Source organism: Capsicum annuum, chromosome 8 (assembly GCF_002878395.1).
Source record: "Capsicum annuum cultivar UCD-10X-F1 chromosome 8, UCD10Xv1.1, whole genome shotgun sequence".
Taxonomy (NCBI): Eukaryota; Viridiplantae; Streptophyta; class Magnoliopsida; order Solanales; family Solanaceae; genus Capsicum; species Capsicum annuum.
In genome coordinates this window covers 164,495,169-164,522,177 of record NC_061118.1, presented here as the reverse complement: position 1 = coordinate 164,522,177, position 27,009 = coordinate 164,495,169, and the positions used below count along the sequence as shown (strand labels likewise).

The window sequence follows — 27,009 nt, the reverse complement described above, 5'->3', positions numbered from 1 at the left end:
TTTTACTGATTTATCTTTAATCAAATGCCTTAAAAAAGTGATAGTTTTTTAATAATTTCTTGATTACATAAAATTTTATTTAATTAAATAGGATAAAATTGAAAGAAAAAAAATATTTTCTTAATTTTATAAAATATTATTTATTTCCAAATAAAATGAAAAAGTGAAAAGCATCACTTGCCTTGATAGTTCACTTTTACTTATAATATTTTAAAAATAATTTTTTTATTTTTTACTTAACATTTTTAACTTTGTGATTTACTACTATATAGAAGAGCGAATAGCAGCTCTTAGAAGCAGGCCACTGACGGTCGATATGCCTGCTTTCAATTGCTTGCTTCGTGATTTTACTATATCATCCCTAATTAATTATTATATGATATTTACGAATTAGAAAATTAATAAAATTTAATTTAAAAAAAAGTAAAATAGATATTTATGATATGTCTACTTCAACTACTTCAATCGTAATTTTTCTATATTGACCCTAAGTAATTATTATAAGTCATTTAAGTATTAAAAAATTAATAATATTTAATAAAAAGGTAAAATAAACATAAAATGATAAATTAACTCCTGATATTTTAAATTAATTTGAAATTTTATATGAGGCTCGCTTAATAAAATTTCACAAGTATTTTTTTATAGCAATTTTGCTATATCTCTTCTAATTAGTTATTATGAGTCATTCAAGATGTGTCGATTTCGCTACTTCAATCGTATTACTATATATAAGTGTGAGTAGCAGTTGCTAGAAGCAGACAGCTGATGGTTGTCATGCTTGCTTTCAACTATCTGCTTGCTCCGTGATTTTACTATACTATCCCTAATTAATTATTATATGACATTTACGTATTAGAAAATTAATAAAATTTAAATTGAAAAGAAATTAAAATAGATATTTATGACATGTCTGTTTCAGCTGCTTCAACCGTAATTTTACTATATCGCCCCTAAGTAATTATTATAAGTCATCTAAGTATTAAAAAATTCATAATATTTAATAGAAAAGGTAAAATAGATATAAAATGATAAATTAACTTTAGATGTTTTAAATTAATTTAACATCTTATATGTGGCCCATTTAAAAAAATTTCATAAGTATTTTTTATAATAATTTTGCTATATTACTTCTAATTAATTATTATGAGTCATTCAAGATATGTCGATTTTGCTACTTTAATCGTGATATTTTAAATAATAAATTATAATATCAAAAAAATATTATAAATTATAATAATTAATAATTTAAAAATAATAGTATATATTAGGTTCGTACTCATACGGGCCTTACATTGTATGACTAGAAAAATGAGTTCACATAGAAGTTGGGGGTGAAAAACATGATAGATGGAAAAACAAATGTTAGGTTGGCAAGAAAAAGGGTCCCATGACTCTTAAATATTAAAATGAGACTAAGACAATACAAAGAATTTGGAGTTTGTGACCAATACTACACCAAACTTCTAAATGTATTATTTATTTAAGAATTTTATTTATAAAATTCATGATATGTCTATCAGTGTAAAATAAATATATATGTATAAAATAGAAAAAGGGAAAGTTTCAATTATCCGTAAAGGCGTATGGGTAACGAACCTCTTTACTTTGTTACCCCTGTTTTTTGGGCGTAAAGGCCTATGATAATGGACCGCTATATTAATCTGAGATAGCCGTAAAAACTTATAAAGATCTAAATTAATATTTTATATAAACAAAATGACTTTTTGAAGACAAACTTTAATATATATATAAAATTATTGAGTTTTGTTGAAACTCATAAAAAAAGGGAAAAAGTTACATCCAAAATTGATTATTTGAATTTAGTTTTTTGAATTCAAAAAACATAAATTCAAATTGAAGTTTTCTTATTTAATTCGAAATATCCGAACGCGCACCCTATATTAACATCCCGGTTTAGTCAATGTATTTTCGTAACGACTAATAAACAACTATGTAACGGGGCGGGGTAAGTGACTCTTATTGGAGTTGGAAAAAAAATATTTACATTTTCTGTTTCATTTTTAAGCGAAACTATTGTTTTTACACGTTCTAAAAAGAATAATTCTTTTGATAGATTTTTAAAAATTTAAAATTACATAAATATTATGATATATTTAAAGTAAAGACATTAAATTACTCTTAAACTTATCCATATAATTTACTTTATACCTCTAACTTTACGGGTAATTCATTGCCCCAAAACTTATTTCAAGTGAATTTAATATCCCTTAAAGCTGACGTATCAAAGCAAATGATCGTACTTATGTCATCTTTTAAATGAAGGTTTATTAATTAATTACTAATTCTTAGTGGACTTTTTCTTTCATTTTTTTGCTCAAATCTCTTTCTTTCTTTCCCTAATTAACTGTACATCTGCACCAAATTCTCACAATAAAATAGAAGGGGTGAAAAGTGAACCCTCAAAGTTTTTTAATTCTATCTCTTAATTATTTTTATCCATAATTTCAAAAACAAACAAAGATGGAGGCTTTGTTCTTCTAAAAAATAGGGCCTTATGTTACAATAGGTTTTTGGTCACCAGTCTTATTCAACTTCCGTTGTTAAAATTTGTGACTATGGGTGTGTTTGGTACGAAGGAAAATGTTTTTCAATGAAAATATTTTTTTAGAAAATGTTTTTCATGGAAAATATTTTTTTAGATAATATTTTTTTGGAAAATTAGTTGATTTCTTAATTGTTTTCTTATATTTGGTTGGTGGATGAAAAATATTTTTCGAAAAATATTTTTTAAAAAATACATTTTAGTGTTTAGCTAAAGCGTAAAAATACATTTTAGAATCCTTTTAAAAAAAATAAATTAAAAAAAATTAAAGCTTTTTTGGGAAAGGGGGTTGGTAGGCCGGGTGGGTGAGGGTGTCAAAATAGGTAGTAGGGGTGGGGTAAGAAAAAGTTTTGAATTTATTTTGTTAAAAAAGAAATTAAAAATTGGCGGGGGGGGGGGGGGAGTAGGAGCGGGGGGTCAAGGTAGGGGAGTGAAGAAAAAAATTGAAATTTTTTTTAAAATAAATTTAATATTTTTGTAAGGTTGTTGGGAGGGGGGGACGGATGGAAAGGGAGGCTGGTAAGGGTGGAGGGAGGGGGTGAGGGGTGAGAGAAAAGTTTGAATTTTTTAATAAAATAGATATTGTTTTTTGAAGAGGGGCTGGTAGGGGTAGGGATGGGATGGGGATAGGGGATGGATTAAGAAAAAATTTAGAAATACTTTTTAAAACAATTGAATTTTGGGGGTCGGGGTGGGGATAGGAGTAGGGGTAGGGATAGAAAATGGACTAAGAAAAAATTTTGAAATACTTTTTAAAATAGTTAAATTTTGGGGTGGGGGTTAGGGGTAGAGGTAGAGGGTGGGGTGGGGGTAGAAGTGGTGTCGGGGTGATAGGATATTAGAGGCGGGGTAGATGATTTTGATAATTATATGAACATTTCAACTTTAAAGTGAGGTTGAAAGAGAGTTTTGAAAAATGTTTTCCTTACTTTTTCAAGGAAAGTCATTTTCCTTAGATTTAAGAAAAATAAGTTAGTTTGAAAAATATTTTCCAAAACATATAAGTCAACCAAACATAAGAAAAATAAAAAACATTTTTTGAAAAATGTTTTTCTTCGTAACAAACACACCTTATATGTTACTTATGTTACACTAGGTATTGTAACATGTTTCTCCTGAATTAGATTTGATGGAAAAGTTCTCTTATCTTTCTTAGTTTTGGTAGTTGATATTATTGGGCCGACAAAAATCTTTAATAGGATTGTACCACGTAAGACTGTCAAGTGTCATTTTGTGTTACTCCATTTATTTTGAAATAAATGAATTATTGGATTTTGACACACACATTATAAAAAAAGCATCAAAGAAATAAATTTAACATAAATTTTCATTTTTACCCTTGAAGTCTCTTTTACCCTCTCCCAAAAAAAGCTGACCTTGATAATGCTATTGGCTGCAGTTTCTTTTGCTTGTCAAATCATAAAGGTAATTTTGAAAAAAATAAAATTTAATAATTCACTTATTTTGAAACACCAATAAAGTATTAATTTTGTTCATCCTCTATTTCTTTTTAGTTGTCATTTTAAGGGATAATTTAAAACTAAATAAATAAAATTAATTTAATATTTTAAAATTAAAATTTAAAAATTTAAAACTATACGAAAAGAATTATAAATTGTAATTTTTTTCATATTAAAATGTTGAAAAATACATCTTAATATGTTGATCAAAATTTATATAATTTGATTCTAAAAAAAAATAACGACAAGTAACAAGGAACGATTCTTGTTGACTGTTTAGTTATTTTATTTAAAATAACAAGTATTATTCTCTACTTTATATAGTAGAAAGGTGATTTGAAGAATTTGAGGAGTGTTTTTGTCACCTTCATTAATCTATTTTAAAATAATTAATTTGATATAATTATTTTCTTCTCTCATAGAAATAATTTATTTTAGTACTAATTATTAATTTTAATATAACTTATTCCAGAATTAATAATTAAATAAAGAATAGAATGTTAAATTTCTAAAGGGCCTCTCAATGTATCCCTGAGGGTATTTTTAGACCCAAAATTAAATATTTGTAAACCATTTTTCGTATGTTAAAAATATTTTGACCCTTTTCCATTCTATAAATTAGGCACTCATGTCCTCATAATCTTACCTCCAACCCCTCTATCTTCAATTGTTCATTGCTCCCAATCAATTGATAGGTGTCTCTCTTTGCTTCTTCTATATATCACACTGTTAAGTTTTTATTTCTCCTTTAAACCCTCTTATGGTTTGTTCTAAATCTTGATTCACAATTAAAACACTGTTTCTTTTTATGTATATATATATTAGTACTATTGATTAGTATAGCCGGTTATACGTACGCTCTTAATTTTTAAGTTTATCAAATTACATTTATCGATGACATATAGTTATAACAGTAGTGCATAATAATTAAACTAATTTTCTTAAAATGAATCATAGTATTGTACATGCATTGCGCGGATTTCAATTTGAACTTCACCAAAATCAAGTTTTTCAAAAAATAGTTTTGGAAATCTAGAGCCAAGCGCTAACCAAGTGCAGTGAGATATTTAATGAGTCAACACTAAATATAAGTCCCTTATACTTGAATCTTCTTCCTCTCTAATTTGTAGATCTTAAAGTATTTGAAAGGTATGGCCTCCAAAGTATCCATCATTTCAACATGCACAGTCAAAGCTGGAGGAATTCCAATTAAAGAGCACCATCCAGATAATTGTAAGACAATTGAGTTGACACCATGGGACATTCTTGAGCTTCAAATTGACTACTTTCAAACTGGACTCCTCTTCCTCAGGCCTACATCTCAACAAGTAAGTGAACTAGCAAAATCAACCAACACCAGTTCCCTGATTGATCATCTTAGAGCTTCACTATCTCGAACTTTAGATTTCTTCCCTCCATTCTGCGGCCGAGCAGAGTGGAACCAATTCTTTCTTTATCAACTGTAACAATGCCGGTGTCCAATTCAACCATGGGATAGCAGATGGTGTTACAGTTGGCGACATCCTGGAATCAAAGTATGTTCCTCATGTGGTGCTCGATTTTTTCCCATTAAATGGAGTTCAAAACCAAGAAGCTACCTCCCAAAGTAACAGAGCTTGTGGATGGCATTTTCATTGGGTGCACATGCAATCACACATTAGTTGACGGAACATCCTTTTGGCATTTTTATGGTTCTTGGGCTGAGATATCTCGCGGTTCTAATGTCTTCTCAACAATTCCCTTTTTAAAACGTGAATTCCCTTTCAAAATTGACCATTTCGCTGATCGCATTTCTATACCAAATGAAAGAATCAATTCTGCCAATAAATTCATTCCGCCAGCAGTACAAATGCTGCGAGAAGGAGTATTTCATTTTAACAAAGAAAATGTAGCCAAGTTAAAAGCAAAGGCCAATCTTGAAATGAACACCGCCAAGATTTCTTCTCTTCAAGCTGTGTTGGCTCATGTTTGGCGATCTGTGATACGCTGTCATCGTCTAGATCACAACGAAGAAACAACTTTTGAGGTGGCGATTGACATGCGGAAAAGATTGAACCCTCCATTACCTGAAGGGTTCTTCGGGTATGCAATTTACCCTGCTACCATAACAGTCAAGACGGGGGAGCTACTCGAGCACGAATTGGGTTGGGCTGCTTTACAAATTAATGAGATGATAGCTTCCCATGACCATGAAAAGTTTAAGTGCATATACGAGAACTGGATGAACAACCCCGAGATAACAATAATGGGCGACTTGCCAAGCAATTACTTTATGCTGAACAGCTCTCCGCGCTTTGATTTTTTGAAGTATGATTTTGGTTGGGGAAAGCCGATTGCGCACAGAGATGGGATGGGAAGCATGTTCGAGGGGAAAACTGCAGTGTCACGAGGAATAGAAGAAGGGAGTATGATTCTTGAAATTTGCCTTTCTTCAGAGACAGTTCAAGCATTGGACGAAGACATAATATTTGGGGAGTTTGTGATCCTGCATATGGCAGTTTTTGGTGTGGAACGAACAATTCGAGCTCGTATTTAACTGCTTCTTATGGTAATTCATTCTTGTTACATTATTTTGTTATGCAGGAATAAGAAGAAAATGTAGTGTTAAATTTGCTAAGCTTCATTACTTATGAATCTTGGTGTCAGGTTAAAGCATCATCATGGCAACATTACTCAGACAGCCCAGAGCTTAGCCATTTCTATCAGGAGGGAAGTCAAGTAGCTGACACACTAGCTAAGTTCGGCAAGCACCTATATCCGCCGGTGGCGCAGCCACAGCTGACAAAGGGTGGTCAAATGACCTTCGTCGAAATTTTTTTTCGAGTATATAGGTTAAATATAGATATTTATATTTATATACACGTTGTTGCACACCCTTAACAAGCTAGAGAAGCATAGTTCAGTGGGTTAGAGTGTGCATTTTTGCATCAACAACCTGATTTGAACCTTGGCAGGTGCAATAGTGCTCTATTTTTTATTTTTTTTTAAACTGTTCTTTGTCCGAGGGAAAATATGAAAACCCTTAACCAAAAATCTGGCTCTGAAATCCGCCAACCTTGGATAAGGATGCTTTAACCCTAGCCTCTCCTCTGGTTTATGATTTTACTGCAGTTTCAATAAGGATCGATCTGGTCCCTGTGTACTAGTTCTTTTCTTCAGTTTCAACTGTTCTGTAAACAAAGGATTAGCAGTGAATTATCATCATTATAATATTCTTAAAAAACAAAAACTAATTTAGTAAATATACAAACAGCAAAGCGCTAGAAGGAGGGCTTGAACCTCCGACCTTGTGGTTAACAGCCACACGCTCTAACCAACTGAGCTATTCCAGCTTGCTGCCTGTATTACACTTTATACTCATCACTACAAGAGAAGCCCATCCAAATATTTGTTGGCTATAAATTTAAAAAAGATCCTACTTTAGCTTAAAGAGGTGGGACGATGGCAAGTCCTCGCACCATCACTATCATTTCTCGGCTTCAATGAAGGTCATCGAAGTTTAAGATACTACTATTTTGTCAAAGTGAAAAAGAAAATGTTACTCAAATAATACTATCTCAATGCGTCATACCAAATGTTTAACAAAGAGCAAATGTGTCATCTAAGGGTCTTTATTTCCGTTTTTATGTGTTCCACACAATATTCGTGACAAAATACAAGCATATCAGCTACACATGAAGGGCTTGGCTGTTTCTCCTCAAAAAAGAGAAAAAAATAATAATAATAATGCCAACAGCTCCATGTCAAGTTGACAAACATGCATCACACATTAAATCCTTTTAAATATCCATGTACTTGGCCAATGGCATGAAGTAATTTGCAGAATTATTAATCATGGAATTTAAAACTTACCAAAGAATTTTTTGTCCTGCTATCCCTTTTTTTCACCATAATAATCCCTTTTTCTCAATGCTTCATTCTCCCAAACTATCTCCATTTCCTCGTGCATTTCCACCGGTAAGTTAATGTTTTCTCAACATCTTCTTCCTCAACTTTTTTAACATGTTCTTTCTTATTAAGCGAATCAGAGGAAAATTTAAAACAAATTCTGTTATTTCGACTAAACTTATTATTTTCTGCTTGAACTATATATAATAACTTTAAAAAATGTACTTATTCTGAACCCACCGACTATAAATTAGAGATTCGCCTCTGAGGCAAACATTCAATTATTTTATGTGGAGAAATTGATGATTCTTGATTTACTTAAATAGGTTTTGCACAAAGGGACTAGAGAGGAAGAGGTGACTAGAGTGTTGATGGATCAATTTCGGTGGCATGTCACTCAAATGCTACTAATGCATGCCCTGTATGCCCATTGCAGTATTAATTGAAGAAGATGATGAGGAACAGAATGAACAGTACTATCCCCAAGTTAATAAGTCTTCTCACCTTGATCATCATCTAATTCCATCAAGTAATATTGAGGTCCCATGGTATCATCAATTCATTGTATTTAGTGAAAGAGTAAAATGTATCACACGTCCCTATTCAAAAAAAGTTACTCCCGCTAGGATTTATTTTGCATGATCGTCTTTGTATGAATGATACGTTTAAAAGTCGTGTTGGCTTCTGATGTTATATTTGCTTCGTGTCAATTTAAGTGTCTTAATTTGACTAAGCATGAAATTTAAAAATGAAGAAAACTATCAATTTTGTGATCTCAAATTAAAGATGTGTGCCGTTGTTTTAAATTTTGCCAGTCTTAAATTTGCTACTTAGATTTTTGGAATTGAAGGATACAATTTTCCTTCACTAAGCACTCATGTTCCACTAAGTGTACCTCTCCCCCCATTACTTTATTTTCCAATATTTTTGTCCCAAGCACTCGTTTTAAACCTTAAAGCAGCAATATTTCCACACGACATATTGGCTGGAATAAATAAATAAATAAATAAAGTCTTGTTATAATAGTAGATGGAATTTTTCAGAATTAAATTTGAAATAAATTTTATATCGTCAGTCAAACACAATATAAAATTATCTCAAACCTAATCTTGAATATCCCAGTTTATTTCATCAAACTAGGCATTACTTGATTCGACTTTCTAAATAGGATAAATTAATCCCATAATTATAATTCAAGGACAATTACGGAATAATTTAGTCCACAAACCTAATTACCTAACATTATTAGTAAAAAAGAATCAGACAGATATCACCCATCACTCATCAGTAGTAATTTTTTATACTTAATAACAGAAGTCATCATCATTGGAGCCATTCGTAGAAGCTGTTTTACTGAACCTTTTAGGCTGAGGCAGATGGAGGAAATCAACGGTGGTGACCGGAGGCTGAAACTCCGATTGAGTTCTCCGGTGAGATTATCCCTCGATGGAGTCATCTCCTAGTTAGAAGAGTTGGAGAGGCAATGCAAACTGTTGTGATTTATGTGGCCTCTGTTTCTTAATGGCGGGGAGGAGAAATGGGATTACACCTTCCATTGGACGAGAATTACAAAACTAGAGTGTTAACTTTGGATAAATATGGAATAAAAAGAAATTTAAATTTTGATGCAGGAAATGGGGTGGCTGACATTTATTTATAGTGATTGGAGTTAGACTGCATGAAGAAATTTCTAAAATTTATTGTATTTAAATTTCAACATGACATGAAGTAATTTTTACGTGCTCGTATTATGAAAGTTGGGGCATATTTGGATGGGTTTAAACTTTAAAGCATTGTTGGTATATTTTTGTTATGTTGGTGTAAAAAACCTTTTTTTTTAAAAAAAATTAACATCTTAACATTTTAAAAGTATTTTAAAATTATTTTGGTATAAAAAAAAAAACTAAAATAAGTCAATTCAAGTAGAGTGTGTTGTTCTTAGTAGGCGTTTGACAATAATAGATTCAAATAATTGTCACTTTTTTAAAAAAAAAAAATAGAGTTGAGTTGGAAATTGATTATAAAATGTTTTCCAAATTTAAAATACAATTTCAAGTTGAACTAAAATTTTTCACGACATTCAGATAAAGTGAATTTTTTATTTAGAAAAAAAAAAAACGTGAGTAGTTTTTACAGCTAATTGCTCAAACTACAACCAAATATTAGGTGGGAACCATAAATTACGCATCATAAGGTTATTTTTTGAGAAAATATAATGAACTTGCCTCCATATGATTTGTCTTGGTTTTGGGTTAAATTGCATGTGATACAACATTTACTTTACTAATGATAAATTTACATTCAACTAATTGTGATTACCCTTAAAATATTCTCATCTAACCTGCTAAATTTGACACTAGTTACATAAACATCGGTTAAACATTTAACACGTGCTTAGCAATAACAATAACTAAAACATGAATTTTAACTTGATCAAAAGTAAGGATAACAAATTAGTACGAAAACATGATCTATCCAATTCGTTCAAATTTGGATAGGTCCATGACCCCCTTCTTCATTAACTCTTTTGATTTTGCCCCCCTATGTAAAAGTTGGGTTAGTATATAGCACAAGTTATATATTGAAACAATGTTAAAGAATATATTTTTAAATGATATGTTATATATAATCATAATAAGGAGAGAGAAAAATGTATTGTATTTAAGTAAATCACAAAAAAAAACAAATAATAAGAATTACTTAACTATTTAGTAAAAATCGAGCATTTTAATATATTTTGACACATTTCAACCTAAATAATATACGAACAAGTCAGTAATGTGTCATTTATTATCGTTCGATTCATTTTGATTCTTTCAAATTCAGGTCATTACGCCACCCTGATTTTGGAACTAGAGAGCTAGCTGTTGTTTAAGGGATAAGGAGAATACTCACGCCAAGACAAAAATCTTGGTCGAAAATAGATAATGAATGGCTGGTCAACTAGCTAAACTGCTCAACATATATACAACCAGTGAAGGTATGTTCCCCTTGTATTGATATTTTATTTAAATGATTTGAAATAGTTAATAAAGCCCATTGTTTGACTTGAAAACTAGTACCAGTAAATTTCAACTGTCTGTAACGCGTTGCCTATTTTTATTGCTCACAGATTTGTAACCTTTCCCTGTTATGCACTTACGCTTATGCTGTTTCTTTATCCTCCAGTTTTATACAGTGCCTGCTTTCTTCAACGGTTTAAGACTTTTTCCCCATCTTTTAATTTGTTAAGGACTAACACGTAGGTGACATATTTTGCAGTGCAACGAACTAATGATCAAAGTATTTGTACGTGAATTCAAACATCAATATTTGAATTAATTCAAAATAAATTCTACTCATTTTGAAAAGAGAGATAAAAATCACCCAAAAGTTTTGAGTTAATAATCAATAAAGTGACTGGTAAATCATGAAAGTCAAGAATTAAATCTAAATAAAAATAATTAAAATTAGATGATTTTTTTTTCCCATTTATTTAAACCATGATGCATGTTACTTAATTGTACGTTCAAGAGTTCTAAGTCAATATATGCATGTCATATTATCGTATACGAGTTTATTTTCTTAATCATGATTAATATACTTCATTTAATTATTTAACCATGCTAAACTATATTAATTTGATTTCTCATAACTAACTACTGCAATAATATACTTAGCGTGTTTTCAAGTCTAGAAAAAATAGAGTAGGAGAAGTTGTTTTCAATTAATAGGGCAAATTCAAATTAAAATATACAGTACACTGATTTATCTTTGAAGCATAAGCAAATTAACTACATCATTCTTTTTGGATATACTTGAATCTAAGTTGGTAACTATTCTCATGCGCATCCATGAAACTTCTGCCTGCAGACATTCTCCACTATAAATAATGGTCAGCCATCCCCATTTCTAACATCAAAACTTAAATCAGTCGTCTTCTCATTAGGTTTTTGAGTCGCATTGTGAGTTGGTTTCTGCTACTGCAAGGTAAAGATTATCAACCAATTAGAAGAAGAAGCTACATTAATTACCAACAAGCAACTCATCATGGAAGGTTTAATCCCATTTCTCCTCCATGCCATGAAGAAACAGGAACCTCAACACAAAAGCTTCCGGTGCCACTCCGATACCTCTAACCAGGACTACCACATGCTCGTCGGGGGTGACTCTGTTGAGGGCTCATCTCATCGTAGAACTCAAACGGAGTTTCAGTCTCCGGTGAGCACTGATTTCTTGGATCTGCCTCAGCCTAAAAGCTTCAGTAACAGAACTTCTATTCTGTTTTCCCCTGTTTCCAACCAGAATGGCTCTAGACTGCAGTTTGGTTCAAACGTGGCTGCTACGAGTAGCATAGAAGCGACTGCTACAGTTGATAATCTCCGTCATAGGAAATTCCGATGCAAGAGATTGCGTTAGAAAAACCTCTACCACTGATGCTGATTGTGTTAGAAAAACCTTGTGGTGTTCCATTTTAGAAATCCAGACAAGATGATCTCAACTGTAAATTTACTATATTTATTTGGTTCTTTTTACTAATATTAATGGGCTACATCTTTCGACAAGGAGTTGAGTAATCAAAAAGTTATCATGTCATTGCATCTACTCCACCATGCAAAGTCTTTGGTTGTGGATTGAGGCTCACGGCAAGCACCATTGATGAACCACAGTTTGTTTTTAGCCAAGAGGGCAAAATCAATATCGATATCCTCCAACCCTGGTATTTCCTACCATTGAAACTGTTGTTGATAAGTTATATACCAGGTGCATCTGATGAATGAAAAAAAGACCATTGCTGCAATCGAGACTGGTTGCATTTTTAGCCTGGGTTGTAGCTGTCCTTGACATGGTAATGTCGGTTTCCTTTGACATGATGAGGCAGAAGAAGGATGCAAAGGCAAAAGAGAAAAGAAATGAAGGAAAGAATAGGATCTATTGCTCTGCTACCATGAAGAAAGAAACGAGAATTTCTTTTGTGTGTATTTTAATATTCAAGAATACATGTATTCATAAGGTAGAGTATAAAAGGAAAAAAATAAACCTCATCACGAATTTTATACTACACTAAAAAATTTAATATTATAGCGCATCTTGTGTTATACCAGAAAATTATTGCAAATATTTACACCTAATTAGAATTTGATTTGTACTTATGCAAATGGTCATTTTGGGGCTGAAGGCAATTGGGCAGCGTCTACTTCTGAATTGACACATTACTTTGCTCCATAGTTGTTCAATAAGAACTTGGCATTGAAGGAGTTTTCTGCTTTTTGTCAGCAAGTTTTGCTAAAATATTTGGTATTTGATTCTCAACAGATTTTGATGAAACTTATTATTTTATGCTTCTCAACAGATTTTGATGAAACTTATTATTTTATGCTTGAACTATAAATATATATAATTTTTTTTTTAAATGTGCTTTTTTTGAACCCAGTAACTCTAAATCATATATTTACCTCTAAGGCAAACATTCAACTATATTATGTTGACAAAATGATGAATCTTAAGAGTACTTAAATGGGTTTGCACAAGAGTACTAGAGAGGGAGAGGTAATTAGAGTTGATGGTTCAATTCTAGTGGCATGTCACTCAAAATACTACCAATGCATGCCATGTACGCCCACTCAAGTATTAATTGAAGAAGAAGATGATGAACAGAATGAAGCAAGATTATCCCCAAGTTTTGAGGTTTAGTTGTGGAAACAAAGTCTTTTCACCTTGATCATCATCTAATTCCTTCAAGTAATCTTTCCTAGCATAATTCTCTATCTTTTTGTCCCTACGTAAGTTGAAAAAAGTGTTGGGTTCAATTGGTGTGAATGGAAAATGAAAAGCTGCTTGGAAGGAACACAACTCTTCGAGTAAAAGACACACTATTTTGGGAAAAGGTATGACTGTTTGGATGATTGTGGCTGTTTGGAAAAAGACACTCTTTCTAATGGACAGACATGACTGTTCAGAAAGGATACACCTTTCCGGTGAACTATTGCCATCTTTCGAAAGGGGCACTTAATGGCTCTACAAACCAGCATTTTTCCACAGGTTTAGTACGAATTTTTCTACACTTGATAATATTTCTTGTCTTCTAAAATACTCCGTGTGATAATCTAACTGTTGAGTGATTTCGAAGACAATCCGATCATTTGAGGTACCACTACAGTCGGATTGTTAAGCCATTTTATCCTAGGAGAAAAATTCCACAACCTCAGGTACTTGAGGGGAATTATTTCCTTAAGGACACTCTGTCAATTCGGAGGACTTGACTTTTTTTACTTCTTCTAATTTTCTTTAAAATACTGATAACACACTTCTTTGAAAAGTCATTTTTTATCTTGTGTTGAAGGTGTTGGAAACTTAATAAGTGTTCTTGATTTATTCTTGAACTTGTGTTGAAGTTGTTTTGCTAAAATATAGATTTTTGTGTACCCGAAACAACAATCTTAAGGAAATAATTTGGAAAAAAAGAATTTTTTTTTTGCTTGTTTGGGGAAATTTTCTTTTCAAAAAAGTTTTTTTTCTTCGCATAATCTGTATTGTTTGGTTTCTGGAGATTAAAGTTTTAAGCTTTCTATTCTGTTAGAACAAGTGGTTTGAAGAAATAAAATCTTCATCACAAGTTAAAGATCACTCGGTTGACGATTGGAGGTCATAAAAACTTCATCGTTAAACTAAAAACAAGGGGTGTTTAAAGTTGCTACAACTTTATAAGTAGTATTTCCACATACTAAAATTTATTGTCTAATTAGGATAGAAAAATGACTACGGACAGTCATGTGCATGACACTGCAACGACTGTGGCAGCAACTAGTGTTGCCACAACGAGTCGTACTAGTGCTCTGCAGGCAATGGCTCCAGCGGAGAAACCCAAAAAAATCACGGGTGTTGATTTTAAAAGGTGGCAACAGAAGATGTCCTTCTACCTTACAACTTTATGTCTTCAAAAATTCACATCTGAAGAAGCTCCAGAGGTGCCCGAGGGAACTTCTGACCAAGAGCGATTTGTCGTTATAGAGGCTTGAAAACACTCTGATTTTCTATGCAGGAATTACATTCTAAGTGGCCTCCAAGATGACCTATACAACGTATATAGTGGAACGAAGATGGCAAAAGAGTTGTGGGGTGCGCTAGAAAGAAAATACAAGACTGTGGATACTGGAACCAAAAAATTCTTTGTTGCAAGATTCCTGGAGTATAAAATGATTGACAGAAAGTCTATTGTAACCCAAGTACAGGAACTGCAAGTTATCATCCACGATCTCATTGGGGAAGGTATGATTTTGGTAAATACCTTAGTTGAACGTGTTAAAAATGTTCTTATTGTTCATATAAACTTTATTGTAGGTTTGGTCATGAACGAGGCATTTCAAGTCGTGACAATAATAGAGAAGTTACCACCTATGTAGAAGGACTTCAAGAACTACATGAAACATAAACGTACGGAGATGTCAGTCGAAGATATCATAGTGATACTGCGCATTGAAGAAGACAACAAAGCCACAGAAAGAAGGTCGAAAGGAAATTCTGCGATGAACGGAGCAAACATTGTAGAAGACGACCACAACAACTCAAAAAAATGAAAGAAAGTTCGAGATGAAAGCAATCAACCTAAGAAGAAGTTCAAGGAGAAATGCTTTAATTGTGGCAAGATTGGCCAAAAATTATCAGATTATCATTCCCCAAAGAAAGACAAAAAGAAGGACCAAGAAAATATGACTGAATCCAAAAAAGAAATGGACGATCTGTGTACCATGCTGACTGGATGCAATTTGGTGGGAAATTCTCGAGAATGGTGGATAGATTTCGATGCCACCCGCCACGTTTGTACTAATAACAAGTTATTTGTTGCTTTTGCTCCGGCTCAGGGCGAAGAGAAGATATATATGGCGAACTCTGCAACTGCAAAATTTGAAGTAACAGGAAAAGTCTGCCTGAAAATGACATCAGACAAAGTGTTGACTTTGAACAACGTCCTGTATATACCAAAGTTATGGAAGAACTTGATTTCTGTATAACTTCTTGATAAAAATGGATTCAAATGTGTATTTATTTTCAAAAAAATTATACTTAGTAAAGGAGAAATGTATGTAGGAAAAGGCTACCTTACTGGGGTCTTATTCAAAATGAATGAAATGAATGTTAAAATCAATAAAAGTTCTTTTTCTTCTTACTTGCTTGAGTCTAATGATTTGTGGCATGAACGATTAGGACATGTCAATTATAAAACATTACGAAAACTAATTAACTTAGAAGTGTTATCAAATTTTGAGTGCAATAAATCAAAATGTCAAGCGTGTGTGGAAGCGAAGTATGCTAAGCATCCGTATAAGTTCGTTGAAAGAAATTTCAATCCCTTAGACTTAATCCACACTGATATTTGTGATATGAAGTTAACACCATCTCGTGGTGGAAAAAGTATTTTATAACTTTTATTGACGATTGCAATAGATATTGTTATGTCCATTTACTAAATAGTAAGGATGAAGCAATAGATGCGTTTAGGCAATTCAAAACAGAAGTTGAAAATCAGTTAGAGAAAAAGATCAAAACTATAAAATGTGATAGGGGTAGAGAATATGAATCTCCCTTTGCGCAAATATGTGTAGAGAATGGAATTATCCATCAAACTACGGCCTCTTATTCACCTCAATCTAATGGAATTGCGAAGAAAAAATGAACCCTAAAGGAAATGATGAATGTCTAAGTTATAAGTTCAGGTTTACCGCAAAACTTGTAGGGGAAGCTATCCTTACAGCTAACCGAATACTCAATAGAGTGCCCCATAGTAAGACACAACCAATTTCATATGAAAAATGACAAGAAAGAAAACCCAACTTAAAATATTTCAAGGGGGGGGGGGGTGTCTAGCGAACGTCCAAGTTTCTATGCCTAAAAGGGTATAGATAGGACCTAAGACGGTGGGCTGCATGTTCATAGGTATGCTAAAAGTAGAAAAGCATATCGGTTTTTAGTTCAGAAATTCGAACATCTGGATATCAATAAAAATACGATAATTGAGTCAGATAATGCTGAATTCTTTGAACACATTTATTCGTATAAAACTAGACATGAACAATCTAGTGGGGGGCCTAAACGACCTCGAGATGAACCAAGGATATAGTGATGCAAATATACTGCGGTACTTAGAGGATATAGTGATGCAAATTGAATCACCGGATCAAATAAAGTAAAATCCACGAGTGGATACGTATTTACAATAGGTGGAGGAGCAGTCTCTTGGAAATTATTCAAACAGACATGTATTGCTCGCTCTACGATGGAATCAGAATTTATCGCATTAGATAAAGCTGGTAAAAAGCAGAATGGCTTCAAAATTTCTTGAAAGATATTCCTTATTAGCCAAAACCATTAACACCAATATGGATAAACTGTGATAGTCAAGCGGCAATATGTATGGCAGGGAGCATGATGTACAACGGTAAATCTCGACACATAAAACAGAGATATAATACCGTTAGAGAACTTCTCTCTAGTGGAATTATTATTGTTGACTATGTGAAGTCAAAGGATAATGTGTCGGATCCATTTACAAAAGTCCTAATTAGAGAAAGAGTTGAAAGGACATCTAAAGGAATGGGTTTACGGCCTAGGACAAGTCAGCATGCTAGTTACTCTACCTAGAAGACTGGAGATCCCAAGAGCTAGGTTCAAGGAGATCAAACAAAGTTGTGTCTGACAGGTTCAACATTGTCAATATACCCAACTCATTCTCATAATGTAAACAATTATAGTAAATAAGGATAAGACTTATGGTGTGACGTCTTTTAATGATTATCTAAATTTGAAAAATTTGATCAAATGGTTTAATCTATATGATTGAACATTTAGAAATCACCTATGTGAGGACGAAGTGGAAACCGATTCAAGGAGAATGTTAGTAAAGGCCTGTTCTCTAAGCTCTTATGAGACCGGAACGTGTTCATGGCTGAAACGAATAAAATCGTGAGAATCATTAATGGTAAAAGGCTGATTATGTGACATGTGTTGTCTAGGTGTACATTAAAGCTCGATGGTTCAAAGATATCAAATTTATCGAGTAACTGAGTGCATCCGATGCATGTTCACTACGGAAAGTTCAAAGGAAAATTCACTTATCCAGATGCAATCAGTTTTTGTTTGATGATTACATATTTGTCCGTAAAGTTTTACAAAGAGTAGTCATTCCCCATTCATGTGGGGGATTGTTGGATTTAATTGATGTGAATGACAAAATAAAAAGTTGCTTAGAAGGGACACAACTCTGCGAGTAAAAGACACACTATTTTGGAAAAATGTACGATGGTTTGGATGGTTGTGGCTATTCGGAAAAGACACACTCTTTTCAATGGACAGACATGACTGTTCAGAAAGGATATACCTTTCCGGTGAACAATTGCCACCTTTCGAAAGTGGCATTTAATGACTATATAAACCTACATTTTTTCACAGGTTTAGTACGAATTTTTCTGCACTTGAAAATATTTCTTGTCTTCTAAAATACTCCTTGTGATCATCTAACTGTTGAGTGAGTTCGAAGACAATCCGATCGTTTGAGGTACCACTACAGTCGGATTGTTAAGCCATTTTATCCTGGGAGGAAAATTCCGCAACCTCGGGTACTTGAGAGGAATTATTTCCTTGAGGACACTTCGTAGAATTCGGAGGACTTGATTTTTTCTGCTTTATCTATTTTTCTTTGAAAAACTCAAAACAAACTTCTTTGAAAGGTCGTTTTTGAACTTGTGTTGAAAGCGTTGGAAACTTCATAAGTGTTCTTGATTTATTCTTGAACTTGTGTTGAAGTTGTTTTGCCAAAATACAGCTTGTTGTGTACCCGAAACAACAAAAAGTACAATACTTTGGACAATATATACACATATATATCTACGACCACTAGGTTGTATTTTGTTGACAAAATGATCTGTCAATGCAAGAATTACTTTACTTTTCTGATTACACACATCGTATGATTTCCTTTTTAATCAATTGTTGAAGATTGCGTCTTTACAAAATCTTATAAATTGGGTTGAGTCTCTGAAATTGTCTAATAGACTAATACTTTGTGTCTTCTTTCGACGAAGAACATTGAGTTCTCATGGTATCAATTCATTGTATTTAGTGAAAGAGTAAAATGTTTCACATGTTCCTGTCCTCTAAAAGTTATTCTGTCAGGGCCAGGGGTAGTATGTTTTTCTTTGTTTGAATGCAAAGTTTAAAATTCGCATTGGCTTCCATATAGTGTTTCATTATATTGTGTCGAAGTAAGCAACAAAGACATACTTTCGAATTTTATATTCTCAACTTAAATGTGTATAATCTTTTAAATTTTGTGGTCTTAAATTTATAGGTAGAATTTTGAAATTAAAGGACATAATTTTCGTTCACTAATCATGATCAAGATTCCTTTTAGATCTTAGTTGTACATTGAAATTGTGGCACGTTTAACCATAAGAGTCGGTGTGGTGGTTCAGCACCTTACTCGTTAAGCAACAGGTTGGGGGTTCGATCTCCACCTCTGAAGAAAGGAAAAAAACTTTGTGGCCAGCAATATTTCCACACGACATATTGGCTAGGGGATGTAACAGCTACAAAATATAAGTAAATATAAAGATTGTTGATGAGGATGTGCCTACAAAAATCATTTACAACAACAATAACATCCTATTTTGGAGGTAGAAGGTTGTTTACTTTAATACTCCCTTCGTTCCATTTTATATATCGTAATTTTCTTTTTAATCCGTCTAAAAAAGAATATTATTTTTTCTTAATTGATAACTACTTAATGACATAATTTCTGTTTTATCCTTAGTGGTCCCACTTTATAAAAAAAATAATTAAAAAGTAAACTTTAAGAAGACAATTTTATAAACTTTACTTTATAAAGTCATCATTTATTTCTTAAACTCTGTGTTGGGCAAATGGCGAAAATAAAATGATACAGAGGGAGTAACATATAGGGTGTGTTTTGTATGATGGAAAATATTTTCTACGGAAAATGTTTTCTTGAAAAATGTTTTACCGGAAAATAAGTTGGTTTTTTACTTATTTTCTAATGTTTGGTTGGTCAGTAGAAAATATTTTTCGAAAAATATTTTATGGTGTTAGGCTGGTGAGTAGAAAATATTTTTTAGAAAATTATTTTCTAGTGTTTGATTGGTGAGAGAAAAAATATTTTTTTAGAAAATACCACTAACTGTTAACTAGTATATCAGTGTCTCTAGCAACTCGACAATTTATAAGAACTAATTAAGCATAGCAAATAATATTAAGAGAAAATGGCCAAACCCCCACCCCCCAACCTTTACCTCAAATTTCAACTACACACTTATACTTTGCGGGGGTCCTATGACCCCCTAAACTATTTTAAAGTGAAATAATTACTCCCCCAAAAACTGACACCCAGATGTGTAATGGAAAGTGAGCAACACGCACTTGCCATGTAATGCCACAGAATTTCCACATAATATTATATTTTTATAAAAAAATAATAATAAAAAAATTAATTATTATTCTTTAATATATATATATATATATATATATATTAAAGACCCACATTTGCAACACAAACCAAGACCCAATTTACTTTCTTGCAAGTGTCTTCACCAGTTTTCTCTTCTTCAAGATTCGGTGATGGGCATGTGGGAAATTTATCGACATCGAAGGATCTGTCCGATGGGTCGGGTGAGACGACCCAGTTGTTCAATTGGGTTGCTTAAACTCTATATCGGCAACGAAAGATGCTAGCTTTATTCTATTTCCGGATAATTGCTTCAGAGTTCTTTAGTTGGGTCGCTAATTTCCATTTTGTAATCTGAATTTGGTAATGCGTATTGGATATTGGATAAAATTGAGCTGCTTAGAAGTTTTCTGGTGTAACTAGTTTGCTTTTTCTTGGTGTTTATGGTAGTTGAAATTCCTCTTAAACAGGGCATATTTGTTCCTGTATAGTCGTTGTGTTCAGTTTTCCAGCAAGTGTTTTATGCTTTTGGTTTTCTTACCGTAAAATTAATGTTAGGATACAAATGCCAAGTTTATGGCAACGTGGAATCTACATCTGTAATTTGTCCCCAAAATGGTAAATCATCTCAATCATTTTCACAAATTGTATTTTAGTTATTGCACTAATTGTTAATTTTACTCTTTCGATGAAATGAAAGATAACCCATTTCGCGTTTGTATTGAAATAATTGTTAATTTTGTCATATTTTATGGAATTAAAAATAGACCCATTTGGGATGTGTGTTTTGAAATAATGGTTAATTGAGTTGTTTTTTTATGGAATTGCAGATAATCTATTTGGTGTGTGTGGAGCAGTTATGGTGTTTTGTTGAAGAGAAGAAACAAGAAAAAAAAATCATGGTGTTAATGAAAGAAAAGAGAAAGAAGACAATGGAAAAAATAAATAAAAAACATAAAAAATTAAAAAATTAAGGGGTTAAAACGTCTCCACTCTCTCAAAGAGAGTGCACTACACCTTCCGTGTCACCTCAACATTTAGGAGGGAAATAAATCTATTTTAAAATAGTTTAGGGGGTAATAGGTCCCCTACAAAGAATAGGTGTGTAGTTGGGATTCTGGGTAAAGGTTGTGGGGACTTTTGACCATTTTTTCTAATATTAATATCGAATACTAAAATATTGCAATCACTAAATTTAAGAAACTATTAATTAGTAAATATAGGAGACACTTTTTAATATCTTGTTCGGAAAATCTCAAGATACTACAAGCAATAAAAATATAACGGAACGACAAGTTTATTCAATCCTGTGAAACAAGTTACATTGATAACAAAATAAAATATGCAATTAGCAAAAGTTACATAGGTAAGTCTCCCTTTATGCATATGAAAATAACAATACATTCAACGAACATTAGAAAAGGGAAAAATTCGAGCTTCATTATTTTTTATTTCAAGCAGGGAAAAATTAAAACAAAGCACGATAAAAAATATTATGAGTGTTGTTGGAATGAGGAAGAGGGATGGGGATGAAGACATAAGCCATATTTGTCATTTTGTGAAAAATAAATTATTTTAGAAAATATTTTTTCAATATTTTCCTACAACCAAACATGAAAAAATAGGAACTACCAAACACACCCATAAGCAAACCATTTTATATAATAGTTCAACCAAATATTACACATTTACACTTAAGATCATCTTGTGAGGAACTACAGTGTACTAAATAACGCAGCACTATAGTAGTAGTTCTTTAAGCTTTCCTATGGCGGAGATTATCAACAGAAGTGGCCGTCGTTTGTAAATTGCTGGCATCATTCTTATAGGAAACAGGGGAAAACAGAGTAGGTGCTCTGTTATTGAAGCTTCTGTGCTGAGGCAGATTCAAGAAATCCACGGTGGTGACCGGAGGCTGAAAGTCCGATCGAGTTCTTCGGTGAGACGATCCCTCGACGGAGTCAGTTCCGACGAGGATGTGGTAGCTCCGGTTAGAAGTGTCGGAGAGGCAACGGAAACTGTTGTGATGAGGCCTCTGTTTCTTAATGGCGTGGAGGAGAAATGGGATTAGACCTTCCATTGAATGATAACACAAAGGGCGAAAATTCCAAAATTTAGACTATGAACTTAAAATAAATGAGAAAGCAAAAATTAGGAAACGAATTGAAGAGACAGAACAAGAAGGAAATTGTTCCAAGAAAGCAAGTTCTGACTGACAAGAGGTTTGTGATGTAGCTGAATCTTGGATGTTTAGATTTTGATGTTAGGAATGGGGATGGCTAACATTTATTTATAGTGATTGGAGAAAGAAGACTGCGTGACAAAATTTCAGAGTAGGAGGGAGGATATGGATGCCAACAGCGAGGCTGTTGACAAATGAGTGTACCAACTTAATTCTTAAACATGATAAACTAAACTTTTATGTACTATTAAACATGACATAATATTTGTGTCACAGCCTATTTAGTTGGGAGCTATTTGACAAAAACAATGGACTTGCCTCAATATGATTTGTCTTGGTTTTGGGTTGTTAGGTGAAGCGTGAAATATAACAAAGTTACATTGCATGTGATACAAGATTTACTTTATTAACGGTATATTTGCAATCAACTAATTGTGATTTGCCCTTAAAATATTCTCACCTAACCTATTAAATTTATTTTGGCACGAGTTACATAAACTTCGGTCTACATTTAACACATGCCTAGTAGTAATAATAACAAATAAAACATAGATTTTAATTTAGATCAAAAGTAAGGATAACAAAATTAGCCCATTAAAATATGATTCATCAAAAGCTTTCAATTGTGGACAGGTTCAAGGCCTCCCTCCTTTATTAACTCGATTGATTCTAATCCACCAAATTTAGCCTATATAAAAAAGTATTAATGTATTTAACCAAATTACAGGAAAATAAATTAATTTCTTTTTAGCATTTTCAATCCGAGCAATATTTGAGCACGTCAATAACCTATCATGTACGTATTAATTAAGTTTGTTTTGATCCTCCCAGATTTAATCCAATCTTCCACCCCCACCCTCTTAATATTGGAACTAGGGAGCTGCTGTTTAAGGGGTAAGGAAAAGACACATGCCAAGAAAAACTCAGCTTGAACTTTAGTTGAAAATAGATAATGAATGGCTTATTACCTAATCTGCTAAACATAATTAACCAGTGAAGGCGTGTTCTGTGAGCTGTGTTCAACTTGTATTGTACTTCCTCCATTATCTTAATTTTTCTATTATATTAAAAATAGGTGTCTAACATATTATGTTCAATTTGAAAAATCAATGGATAATTTATCCCATTTCACTTAGCATTAGATATAATATATTATTCAATACATTAAATTTATTATATTCAAAAAGAATAATATAATAAATTTACCTCTATCATTTAACATTTATTCATGGACAGGGGTAGGAATAATTGATTTGCAATAGTTAATTGAGCACATTTGTTTGAAAAAGAAAAATGGAAGGTCAAAACTAGAAAACTAGTGGATTCCAACTGTCTGTAACGCGTTATTATTGTTATTATTATAGTGCCCACAGATTTTGTGACCTTTCCCTGTTATGCCTTTTCTTTATTCTCCAGTTTTGTAGTACAGTGCCCATATCTTCAACTGTTTAAGGGCCAGTTTGGCCATAAATTTTTTTTCCTTTTTTTTCGATTTTTTTTTCATTTTTTTTACTTTTTCAAAAATTGTGATGTTTGACCATAAAGATTTGAAAAATTATTTCAGAGTTGGATTCCAAAAAATGAAAATAACTTTTTGTTGTTTTCACAATTTTCCACTTTCATTTTCAACATTCATTATTATTACATATAATTCAATCTTTAAATTTTTACACAAATCTCTTATAACTACAACCAACCACCAAGAAAAAAATTATTATTTATTTTTTATGGTACAATATCATTTTTAATTATTACAGATATTCTAATATTTTTTTCTTCTTTTAACCAAAATTTACTAACGTAAAGTAAAAAAAAATAAATGACAATTTATGGCGGAAAATGAAAAATTTAATATTTTTTTCTTGTCATTCTAATTTTCTGTATATGTCATATAATGACTATTATGATTTTAATAAATTATTAAAAAGTGGTCAATAAAGTCGAATATCAAACATAACGTAACGATTCGTATTTACGATACAATAATATTGAAGGAAAATCAATATCATCAATAAACAAAACGTAAAAAATTAGCACTAATTTATAAAGAAATAATTCATCCGTAAATTTTTTTAAAAAGATCAAATGCAATAAAATAATTAATTCAAGTGAAAGTAATTAAGGATTTTCATAAATAAATTTAAGAATATATAAAATATATTTATATCCCTCAATCATATTTATCAAAATATATTTTCTCTATTCAATCGATTATGGTGAGATAAACTTATTTAACTCGTGTTTGTGATATTTTTATTCAAATTTTAGAAGAATAACAATCATAATAATTAGTGTGTTGTTAATTATTTTATCAATTGAAAACATATATAAATTATCTTCTCAACATTTGGTTGTATATTAGTATGTAAATTAGTAGTTGAGTAATTTTGATAGTAATTTTTAAAAGTTGAGGGCATAAAATCATATTTTAAAAAAATAATTCAAACACAACTCCAACTCCAACTTTAATTTCGAAAAAAAGTAATTTTCATGACCAAACAACGACCGCTAAGACTTTCTTCCTTCCGGAGTATCTCTTTGTTAAAGATTAACGCCTCTATTGAAAAGAAGGACATAATTTTGCAGTGCATTTTGAAAATAAAACATAAATTATCCAAACGTCTGACTTAATAATTGAGTGGTAAATCAAATCTAAGTAAATAATCAAAATTAGATGATTAATTTTCATCTACTTAAGTCATGATGTTTGTAATTTTGACGTTTAAACATGCGCCCAATTGCGCTAAGTCAATACATGCATGGGTGGATTCAGGATTTGAAGATTGTGAGTGTTTACTTCGCTTAAATTCCAGTTAAAGTCAAAGCATCCAACCACCACTTTTGTCTATGGGTGCTTAACAATACATCACAACTGATTAGTGGGTGCTCAAGCACCCAACAAAGGCTATGTGCATCCGCCCATGAATTCATGTATATCATGTGATTAAATATAGAATTCATTTACTTAATCGTAATTAATGAACATATAATTTTACTTCATTTAGTTACTCAACTACAGTAAACTATATTGATTTTGATATATATAATCGATGTAGATAAGTTTTATAGGTGCGGTAGGTGGAACATTAACTTGAAAAGAAAAAATAAAACAACATTCTCATAACTAATTACAATAACAATAATATGTCAACGTATTCTCACAAATAAGATCCAGATAGATTCATAAATAAGATTCGAATATGTTTGAGGGATAGAAAAGTTGTTTCCAGTAATTATAACATAGTGATTAAAATATAGTGTACTGATTTATATTTCAACCATGAATAAATTAGAGTTTAAATTTGATGTATAGTCAATGTATTTTCTTTTTATATCATCATAAATATTATTTATTTTTATATTTTTACCTTAGAAATGAATTGCAGACTGATGGTGTAAAAAAAATTGCAGCAAACTTAAATTCAATAGATTAACATCATTCTTTTTAAAGAGATACACTTTGAATCAAGTTGGGTACGCTCCTTTGACAATTTTCATTATTCAACCTTGCTGACTATTCTCATCCATATACATGAAACTTCCTCCAGCAGACATTCTCCACTATAAATGATGGTCAGCCATCCCCATTTCTAACATCAAAACTTAAACAACTAAACACCCAAAACTCAAAAAGATTATCCGCCAATTAGAAGAAGAAGCTACATTAATCACAAACAAATAACTGATCGATAATGGAAGGTTTAATCCCATTTCTCCTCCACGCCATGAAGAAACAGAAGCCTCACCCCAACAGTTTCCGGTGCCTCTCTGACACCTCCAACCGGAGCTACCACATGCTCGTCGGAGGTGACTCCGTCGAAGGCTCATCCCATCGTAGAACTCGATCGGAGTTTCAGCCTCCGGTCACCTCTGCTGATTTCTTAGACCTGCCTCAGCAAAGAAGCTTCAATAACAGAACTTCTACTCTGTTTTCCCCTGTTTCCAACAACAATGGCTCTAGACTGCAGTTTGGTTCTAAAATGGCTGCTACGAGCAACTTACAAGGGACTGCTACAGTTGATAATCACCGCCATAAGAAATTCTGATACAAGAGATTGCGTTCAACTTTTTAAAAAAACAGACAAGATGATCTCAACTGTAAATTTGCAATATTTGTTTGATTCTTTTGTACTAGTAATGCTGTTGTTCTACTACTGTCGTAATATTCCAATGTTCGTTCTGGTTTATATGACATGATTCTAAATTTTAGAGTCAAAATCTTTTATTTTGATAGTATATTCCGAACCTATGATCTTTAAGGTGTTTGAAACATAATTTACGCAGTTGGAAACTATATATATAAAAAGTGTTACTAGTCACAATAATAACAATTTAATTAACAATTTTAAATAGGCAAAATACATATACAGACCCTTAAATAATTCAATTTTTTTCGTATAGACAATTCAATTAAGTCATGTACTATTCAACTCTTTACTCCTTTATAAAATGTATCAATTGAACATAATCGCTGATGTGG

At 32.1% G+C, this 27,009-nt stretch overlaps 1 protein-coding gene, 1 long non-coding RNA gene, 1 other non-coding gene and 1 pseudogene across 3 annotated transcripts; 2 read left to right on the top strand and 2 right to left on the bottom strand.

The window, feature by feature from the left end:
* The first annotated feature begins 5,074 nt into the window (after positions 1 to 5,074).
* Positions 5,075 to 7,096, top strand: LOC107879943 (annotated as a pseudogene).
* A 188-nt stretch (positions 7,097 to 7,284) lies between these two features.
* TRNAN-GUU lies at positions 7,285 to 7,358 on the bottom strand. The gene has a single exon. It is a non-coding gene; the product is annotated as a tRNA-Asn (tRNA).
* Positions 7,359 to 7,805: 447 nt separating this feature from the next.
* On the top strand, positions 7,806 to 8,694 carry LOC124886472. The gene is made up of 2 exons (XR_007043742.1): positions 7,806 to 7,983; positions 8,241 to 8,694. It is a non-coding gene; the product is annotated as an uncharacterized LOC124886472 (long non-coding RNA).
* A 13,297-nt stretch (positions 8,695 to 21,991) lies between these two features.
* LOC107840181 lies at positions 21,992 to 22,630 on the bottom strand. The gene has a single exon (XM_016683943.2). The coding sequence runs from the start codon at positions 22,425 to 22,427 to the stop codon at positions 22,104 to 22,106; it is 324 nt and encodes a 107-aa protein (XP_016539429.1). The 5' UTR covers positions 22,428 to 22,630; the 3' UTR covers positions 21,992 to 22,103.
* Positions 22,631 to 27,009: the final 4,379 nt, after the last annotated feature.

Excerpts from the sequence above, each read along its gene's own strand:
- LOC107840181 (XM_016683943.2), bottom strand. The coding sequence starts at position 22,427 with ATGGAAGGTCTAATCCCATTTCTCCTCCACGCCATTAAGAAACAGAGG.